Here is a 10,058-nt window from a genome sequence, read left to right on the forward strand (position 1 = left end):
AAAAATGATTTCCGTTGCTGTGATTTAGGAGAAAGGATGAAGACCTGTTGTGTTGTTGAAGGCGCTGCTCATGTGTCTCCCAAGGGTCACTTGCTGCTGCCCTTTCTTCATTTCCCTTTCCCAGTTAGTTCATATTCATGACAAGAGTCCACAGGAAGACATCTACTTCATACACTTGAGTGGAATTTCACAGAGTAGCTATTTATATGTTACTACGTGGCAGCGTACAGTACATTGCATGTGGTACTAATTGGCATCCATGTAACCAAGGTATAATAATGCCTGGAGTTGGCAGCCAGGTGAGATATGATAGCAAGGATAATGGTTGACCTTATCTAGCACTGTAAGATTTGCTGAGGGCTTTACTTACTGCAGAGCAGGGATAGATAATCAGACGTATCATTTCATTGGTGTCTGGAACATGAGTGAAGAGACTCCCTCTATCAATTCGGGTTGGCACCTTCTCTGAAACTTATCATCGTAGAGAGTTTGACTAAGTCCTTCAGAGATGAAGCGACTCACCCCAGGTCACACAGCCAGTATGTGTCCAAAGTAGGACTCCAACTTAGGTCTTCTGAGTGGCCATTGTGCCACACACTTCCTCTCTTGATGTACAGAACATTCTCAATATTGTGCCAATATGACGTTTCACTCTGAGGTAAACTTATTCTGTATTCTCATTTCTTACATCATCATTCTATCCCTTCTTTTTTCCCCTAGCCCATCACACCAGTTCTGTCTTCATTGTATTCTCTTATAGTTTTGCCATAGTTAGTCCATTCATTTGGCCCCCTTTGTCTTCTCTGTGCTCAGCCAGTCCTCGGCCTATACATATTTTCCTGTTTTTAAGGTTGTAGCCCCACCTGCTAAAGGGTAGGAGGCTATTTTGTTTTGTCTTTGGATCCACAGCATGTAACCCAGTATTTTGCACATAGGAGGTGTTGAACTGAACTGGCCATTGGGCATTCTTCATCCACCTGGTTTTTCCAGTGCTGATCACTAGGATAATTTCTTAAATCACAGTGGGTATCATTAAAAAGACCCTTTAGTTTTCCCATGCTGGAGTTAATCAGCACAAGTTATCCTGGAAACAAGGGCATCTGAAGGACTTTGCCATCTGTAGGAAGTCTTCCATTTTGCCTTTGGACAAGAGAATATCCAGGACGCTCAGGAAAACCTTTAGTGAGCAGATTTTTCTATTTTATTCCTTCCTTGAAAATGATGAGTGGCCCTTCCAGTTGCTGATGAAAGAAACTTTTGAAAAATTATTTTCTGACCGATCCTCATATCATATACTATTCAATTCACAGTTGATCTCATGAGTGGTAAGAGCTTGATCTTTGGCATGGACTTTATAAACCCCCTCTAGTTTTGCTTGATTCTTTCAGCAGACAGAATTCTCACACGTGCACAGTCCATTTCCTTTTTTTTTCCTGGCTTCCATTATTTGCTATTATTTCGAGCTTTATCCATATTTTATATTTGTATGCTGCCACAGAAATGATTCCAAGAAATATTTGGCAGTAGAATAACACCAGTGAGAGAGACCAGCTCATGGGGGGGCGAGGGCTGGAATAAATGTTTGACAAGCAGTAGATCTGTTTCATGGCAGCTTATACAACCCAAAATTGCGTGATAAAAGCCTTGAGGAATTTTACCAGGTGGCTTGGAAGTTTGGGCCACGAAACTGCGGCTTTATTCTGAATGCTTGTTTCACAGAGGTAAAGAACGCTACATACTAAATGCCTCTCCTCCAGATTCTATCATACAATTAGATGAGGTGTTAGTATGTGCATTCTTTTATATACAGAAGCCCATTTCTCATTATCTCTTAAGTAGCTTACTCAAAAAGATCTCACTAATAACCGGTTAGAATTCAGTTTGGCCTAGAGGAAAATAATCTTCAAGCTAAAATAGACCATGAGAAATGATCCAGTCCGCCCCCTGCCCTCAGGCACCCAGAAGAGATGACTGGCTCTTGTCTTATTGAAACTTCCAGACACCTAGACTTAACCTCCTTAAAATCTCTCATTCTAATAAAAATCTTGTGTGTGTGTGTATACATATATACATACATAAATATAATGTATATATATGTAAAAAGTCTTGGGTGTGTATGTATGCATATATACATACACACACATAAATATAGTGTATATATGTATATACTTATAAAAGTCTTGTGTCTATTTATAAATCTTGCATATATGTAGGACTAAAACCTTCATTTTACTCTCAAATCATAATTTGCTTCATGGATGTAGACTATAAAGTCCTTGGGGGAAGAGATATTGTACCTTATTTAACTGTATCTCTCCAGAACCTGGCAGGCTGTCATGCCCACATTAAGGGCTTAGTAAGTATTTGTCTCATTGTATTTGTCAGGCCAAATCTTTACTTGTACCAGATATCCATATCTGTTTTTTATTAGAAGTCGCGGCCTTTGTGAGGATTGTGAGACCTCTCTTCCTTATCTGAAAAAAAAAATGGTGATAACAGAATTTAAACCTAGAAGGACTTTGAGATATCATCTAGTCTGTATCTTTAAATTTACAGCTTCATTTAGTCATTCAACAACCTACTTTCTAGCCTTGTTACACATCACTCCCTTTCAAGCACGCTGTGCTCCAGTCTAGCCAAATTGGCCACCTGGCTGGTCTACATACACATTCAGTGCCTGTCGCTGTGTCTCTGCACTGGCCATCCCCCATGTCTAGATTATACTCAAAGGAACTGAGAGATTAAAGGGACCCCAGCAGCCATCTAGTACGCCCTATGCACTAAAGAAATCCTGACCATAATATACCTGACTAGGACTTGTACAGCCTTTGTTTGAAGATGTCTAAGGAGGGGGAGCCTGTTGCCTCTCAAGGTAGCCCAATCCATTTTTTTCTGAAATATAGCCTAAATTAGTTCTTTTTAACATCTACCCTGAGGCAGCTAAGTGACTCAGTGGATAGAGCACTGGGCCTGGAATGAAGAAGACCTGAGTTCAAATGTGGCCTCAGACACTATGTATGTGTGACCCTGCGCAAGTCTCTTAACATCTTTTTGCCTTAATCCATTGGAGAAGGAAATGGCAAGCCATTCTGTCTTTGCCAGGAGAACTGCCTGGACAGTATGGTCCGCAGGGTCATGAGGAGTTGGACACAACCTAACAAACACACAGCAACAACAGCATCTGCTAATTATTCCTGGTTCTGCTTCAAGGATCAAACAGACCAGGTCTGATACCACCTCAGTGAGATAGTCCTTTATGTACTTGAACGCAGCTGTGTGAACCTTTTCAGCCCCCTGAACCTTTTCTTCCTCAGGCCAAACATCCTTAATGTCTTTGACTGACTATCATATGACATGAACTCCAGGCTCTTCACCATGCTTTCTGCTCCCCTCTGGACACTCAATCTTAACATTTTTCTTCTTAAACAGAGACACTCAGAACTGAACGCAAGACTCCAGATAAAGTCTGACAAAAACCAGACAGTGCGACTCACCTTCCTATCGAGGAATCTTTGCCTCTAAATATAGCTCAAGGTTGCATTGGCTTTGATGCCATGTCATAATTATGATTAATATGAACTTGTAGTCCATTAAAACCTTTAGGTTGTTGTTGTTGTTTTCAAAACAAATACTACCTAACTGTGCTTCTAAATCAGCAAGGCAATAAACACAACGTCAACAATAATGGTGAATATGCCTATGTAGTTCTGTATCACAAAGTATGAGAGACTCTCCATAAAGAAGGTAAAAGAAGTATAACATTTATTCAGACACCAGAAGATCATATCCCATAACCAAATGTTCAGCTCCCACAGCCAGTCAGCCCACTTTATCATAACACAAAGGAACTTAAAACACCATATCATAGCCTGGAAACTCATCATCCCCAAACCTCTCCGACTCCCTGCTGGGGTCCTCCCCAAAACAAACTCACAGTTCACCTAAGTCAGCCTGTTCAGTTCTAACAATCATGAGGGCAGCCATTAGCAGCCACCAGCTGCCATATTCTCTCTCTCTCTCTCTCTCTCTCTCTCTCTCTCTCTCAGAATTTTCCTTTGATATTGCTTCCTTTTCCTGTCACAAAGCTCCTCCCACCATGTAACTTAGGCTTCCTGTAATGTAAGCAGGTCACATGGCCTATTAATGGGTGGGAAAGATTTTCAAATCAAAATTGCTAATACAGCCTCCTCCATATTTTTCCAATGAAGCTGATTTTTTTGGACCCAAGTGTAAGATTTTACATTTTTCCTATCAAATTTCATCTTATTAGATTAAGCCCAATGCTTTAGCCTGTCAAAATCCCTTTGTGTCTATCACTTTTGTCACCATTTTGTTACTTTTTCTCCAAGCTTTTTGTCTTTTGGAAACTTAATGAATATGACATCTACATCTTTTACTAAGTCATTGATATAAATGTGCAGGGCCAAGAACATCCCTGGGTTACTCCCTTGGAGTAACCCTTCCATGTTAGCCTTGAACCATTGGTAACAACTCTGAATTCAGCCACCCATCCAACTCTAACTTTATATCTAATGGCATTCTACTCCAGTCTCTATCTCTCCATATTGTCCACAATGAAATTCCGGTATGAAATTCTTGGTCAAAGCTTCCCTAAAATCTAAGTAGGCGATATCCACACCATTCCCCCATCACCAAGTTCAGTAATCCTGACAAAAAAGGTAGTGATGCCTGTGTCAGGAGGTGTGTGACATTCCATCATGAGTCCTCTGAAGCCACAGTTGATCATCGTGCTTACCAAGGATCCGAAGTTGTTAGTCTTTACAAAGTGGTTAATGTATAAATTGTTCTCCTTGTTCTGCTCACTTCACTCTGTATCAGTTCACACAAATCTCTCTGGGTGTCTCTGAAAGCTTCCCCTTCACCATTTCTTACAGCACAATAACTTTCCATCGCATTCAGACACTCCATAGTTTGTCCAGCCATTCCCCAATGGGTGGGCATGTTGCGTGACCTGATCTTGATGAAAACATGGCTGCTCTTTGTTATGACTACTGCCTGAGCTAGATATTCACAAAGCATCTTTTTAACTTTGGTCCGTTCTAGAAGTTTTCCAGGAATCAGTTAAGCTCATTGACCTATGGTTTGAAGGCTCTGTTCTCTCCCCTTTTTGGGGAAATGGACCATTTGCCTTTCTCCAGTCATATTGTTGCTCTCCTGTTCTCAGTGATCTTGCAGGTATTGAAAGTGGTTCAGCAGTCACGTCTGCCAGGTTTCTCAGTACCAAGGATGTAGTTCATCTGGGTGAAGTGACTTAAATTCATCAAGGGTAGATGTAATGTGCTCTTTTTACATCTTACCTAAAGTATCATCTCACTGTTAGTCTTTTGTGTCCTGCTATTTGCTGTGCAAAAGTCATTCCAGTGGTTGAGAAAACAGAAATAAAAGATTTGAGCAGCTCTGCTTTCTCTCTTCCTTAGTTTTGTCTCATCCACTTCAAACAAAGGCCTCATCCCTTCTTTAAACTTTTTTTCCTCCCAATCTAACCTATCTCCTTCTCCTAAAAAAAAAAAAAACCCTCTCTGTTGACTTTAGTTTCCCTTTCTAGTCTCAGCTCCTTCGGAGACCAGAACTCCAATACCATTCCATGCTCTTCTCTCCATCCTCTGTCACTTGGCTTTGCTTCCATCTTCTGTATATTTCTCTTTAAATTTACCTCTTGGAAACCTTGATTTTCTTCAAGGCTCAGCTCAGGTGTCACATTCTACATGCAGCCTTTCCTGATTCTTTCACTGTTCCCCAGCTTCTAGTATTCTTCCTCTCTATCTCTATCATATATATTTCTATCTCTGTTTCTACATAGATATATATATATATAGATGGATATACACATATACCTGTAAAGTCCCCCCCCATATGTGTATTTTTATACATCCATCTGCCCATTTCTCTTCATATCTATCATCTTATCTAGTTTGTCCAGTGTCTGTCTATCTGTCTATCTATCTATCTATCTATCTATCTATCTATCTATCTATCTATCTATCTATCTATCTATCTATGTATCTATCTATCTATCTACCTTACCAAAGGTTTTTATCAAACCATACCCCATAGCAAATAGACTAGGTAAAGAGGGGCCTTTCTTCTCTGCCTTATTGTGATGGGCAGGTGATGCTGGTTTTGTTGGTGTTTAGCTATTATGCCAGTGGAGGGCAAACAGACCTTGGCATAAATACAAGTTAGAAAGACTTTGGGGTCCAGTGTCCATTTGTGTGCCTGACATCTGAAGACTATCTCAGCTAAGTTTACAAAGACTTGTGCCCAGAAAGGTTGGCCACTAGGGGATTTCCCTTCAGGAACAGCAGCTAACAGAAACAGTCTCCTGAGGCATCCTCGAGGGACTGTGCTTTGTGTTGGCAGTGGGAGCTCCTGACCTGACCCAGTCCTGCATCCTTGAAGTATCAAAAGTCAGTAACAGTTTATCCTGGGAAGGGGGAGAAAGGCAGAAGGAAGACCAGAAGGTCAAGAAGATAAATGATCTTGCAGGTATTTGCAGAGATTGTATTCCTAATGAGTGATTTGTGTTTGTTTCTTTCCTTCCCACCACCACCCATCCCTTCCTCTCAGGAATTTGTTCAGCTGGCCACCAGACTGGTCAATGATCCTGCATTAGAAAAGAAAATCGTGACAAAAGGAAAAGAATATGTCAGATTGTGTCATTCATGGAAATCTGAAAAAGACACCTATCAAAATCTTATGCGGAAACTTCAATGAATCATCAAGTATTAGGAAAATGTGCATGGCATCCATTATGTGTCACTTCAAGTCAATTACAAACCACAACCCGCTGGTGTTACATCCAGACCTGGTTTTAAGTCAGTGGGGTCCATTTCAGTAAAATCAGACATGTTTCATTGGAATCTTAGAGGGAGCCAGATGTTCAGTCATGGAATGGGCATTCAAACTCTAAAGTTAGACATCCATCCAGTATTTTACTACTGTGCTGTCAAGTAACATCTACAGTGAATTGTATCAACCGATTGTGATGGAAATTCAGAAGCTAATTTCAGAGGAACTGGTTTTTAGGAGAACTGGGGTTTACAGAATCTGTCCCAGCAGAGCATAGTTATAGATTTCAGGCAGACAAACCTCCGATGCACACATACTCAACACCCCCTGCCCCACCTCATTCATACATCTTTTTTTTTTAATTTATGGAATAAAACAGGCATTTCCATAACATGGTACAATAAAAAAGATGATTGCACATGAAATTGCAAATCTACTATGCACAACTTGCTATTCCTTTCAAATATACAACAAAATTATCATGTAAATTTCTTTTTTTTTCTTCCTCCCCCTCCACCCCCCCTTCCTAGAGATGGCTACCGTTAGGTTGGCCAATAAACAACAGCATTTTTTAAAGTGGGAAGAAAACCTTAAGGGAAAAAATGTCCTTTATGGTCTTTTTTGTAAAGTGAATTAAATTCGTATTTTGGCATTTAAATCTTAGGAATGCAGATACAAAGTGAGGTTTGAAATACTAGATATAAGGACTGGCAATCTGTTGGTTGGTTTGTACTTAGTGTTTTGAAGACCTGCGGGTGGACTTCCTCTACTAATGATCCCTTGTGGCTTGGAGACGATTTTGAGGTTCTCTGAGGACCACCCCAGGTTCGGAGAGGCCCATCAGATTGGCTTCAGGATGCTGCATGTTTTGGCCAAGCCAGTCACGAGGGCCATCTACTAAATCTTGGATGGGGTGTGATCTGTGCCTGGGGAGGGAGTGCTCTTACTCGTGAAATCCCAGATCTTAGAAGCATTGAAGTGAGATACACTATCCATAACACTCAAAACAGTGATATGAAATGGTTCATTGCTCAGGCATCTAGTAACTCATCAGTTACGTAAAGGTAAAGTTATATAAAAGGTGCCAACCAGAGTCCAGAGGAAAGCAACAAAACTCAGAATAGTTGACTTGTTCCAGTTCGAGGGGCTGAAGAAGATTGAGCCTTGGAAGAGGCCGTGGGATCTGAAATAGCCTAGAGTTGCCCTCAGTCTGGAAGAGGCTGATCTGGGGTACACAAGGCCTGTGCCTCCCTTTCCCCCAGGATTGAGGAGGCTATCTGGGTCCAATTCAGAACTTCCTTCTCCTACCCACCCTCAGGACCATGGCAGACACAGGCGGCCCATGTTGGCAAGAAAACCATATCCTGTTTGTTACATGCATTGTTCAACTTAACTCTTTTGATTGTGCCATATCTTCAATATCATCATCAATATATTTTAGGGATAGGAATGGGACCTGTGATTTCACTGGGATAGAGAACTCCCAGGGGTAGAAATTACCCCTAGTAATTCATGTGGCAGCTGCCCCGTACCTTAATGTGCTTTAATGTCAGAGAGGTTAGAGGTTGTGACTGGTTCATGGTAAAAGCCAGCTGTCTGAGGCAGGAGGTGAACCCTACTCTTTCTGGTTTTTGTGACTGTTCCCTATCCATTCTGCTACACTGCCTTTGTGTTAATACATATGAATCCTTTATAGTCATGTTCCTTAACCAGCAACCATGAACAGTTAGTATTTATAGAGCACTTTCAGATTTGTAAAGTGCTTTAAATATATTTTCTCAATCCTTACAACAAGCCTTGCGAGGTCAATGCTTTTTACAGATTAGATGACTGAGGCTGAAAGAGTTAAATGACTTTCCCAAGGTCATGGAGATAGTATCTGAGTCAGGATTCAAACTCAGGTCTTCCCAGCTCCTAAATTTGTGATTCCCGTCTCCTACCTGCCTCTGAATTTGCCTTGAAAAATCCCTGTCATAGATAGCTGTCTGTTTATTTGCATGGATGTGCTGTCATCTCCTAATTAAGGGGGAGGGAACAAAACTATCAATTACAACCCATGGTGTAGGCACTCAAGGCTTTCTGTAGAAAGGGAGAGAAAAGTAGGCAAATGTTATCTGATGCCATCCATGTCCCGTTTGAGAAGGTCTTTTGTTTAAAGAGGTTTTGCTTCTGCGATGCCTTCCAGGAGTGATCAGAGCTGACTGTGCTCTAACATGCAGGTTAGGATCTTATGGATTCATGGCTTTTCAGTCTTTCTATTTTTAAAATAATCGGTTAAAACTATATCTGTTTTGAAATTTTAAAAATAGATCTCAAAGCAAAGATATTCCAATAACAGCTTGCAAATCAGAGGAAGGTGTTTCCCTTTCCTACTCAGCCCTTTGGTATAACATTCTGCCATCTTTATCTCAGGTGTTTCTTCTGAACACAGTCCCATTCCCCAAAGGCCTTTGCTGGTGAGTGGCGGGGTCTCTGCAGAACTGAAAACATCTGCTTAGAGCCTTTGGCAGAGGGCTTTACAGCAACCTCCACTTTATCTAAGGGTCTTAGGGGCTTGAGAAGCCATGGCTGTGGCCAGAGATAGGATGGCAAAGCCCATCAGCTGTATTCAGGCAGTGAGTATCCAGTGTGTCGATGTGACTGAATGCACCTGAATCTGGCTTGAGCAAAATGGCCCAAATAGGAGGGACCACTGTATCTTGCGTTCATTTCTCTACTGTCAAGTGTTGCTGCTATTATAAAATGCTGATTGTTTGGAAACCTGCCTCAGTCTTTCATTGAATGGCATTAAAGATGCCAGGCTTCCCTATCCTTAATTTATGGTTTTATTTTCAAAGTGTAAACTAGAGTCCTTTGGGAAAGGGACATATTTTTAAGACAATAAAAAAATGTTTCACCATCAATATACAGAAAAAAGTTGCCATAGTTTATGTTGTAAGTTTCGTGTTATGTAAAGATGCTTTCTCCCCCTCTTCCATCTTAATAAGAAACCAGGATTCAGAGGGATTTAAAATGCAGACCATTTAAAAATAGATTAGGGGCATAAAATGAATTGTAGTTTTCTATGAAGCTTCTGCTCGCGACTGTTTCATACTCAGTTAAGTCCATGTTTAAATATTCCATTTATAGCTTTCACTTAGCCATGGTACATACACAGCATACACTAAGCAGGGTTTTAAACCTTGACATGATGACTGAATTTCCAGATAAAATTGAGATGCTAAAATTTAAAAATGGTAGGGTGGTGT

The 10,058-nt window shown here is 40.8% G+C and overlaps 1 protein-coding gene across 1 annotated transcript in view; it reads left to right on the forward strand.

Moving 5' to 3' along the window:
- Positions 1-9,570, forward strand: part of GLT1D1 (glycosyltransferase 1 domain containing 1) — a 109,424-nt gene extending 99,854 nt beyond the window's left edge. Inside the window, exon 12 of the mRNA XM_036744799.1 lies at positions 6,589-9,570. Within this exon, the coding sequence (XP_036600694.1) occupies positions 6,589-6,735 (147 nt within the window). The 3' untranslated portion in view covers positions 6,736-9,570. The remainder of the gene's footprint in view (positions 1-6,588) is intronic.
- The last annotated feature ends 488 nt before the right edge of the window (positions 9,571-10,058 follow it).

The sequence above is a fragment of the Trichosurus vulpecula genome, chromosome 1, assembly GCF_011100635.1.
Source record: "Trichosurus vulpecula isolate mTriVul1 chromosome 1, mTriVul1.pri, whole genome shotgun sequence".
Taxonomy (NCBI): Eukaryota; Metazoa; Chordata; class Mammalia; order Diprotodontia; family Phalangeridae; genus Trichosurus; species Trichosurus vulpecula.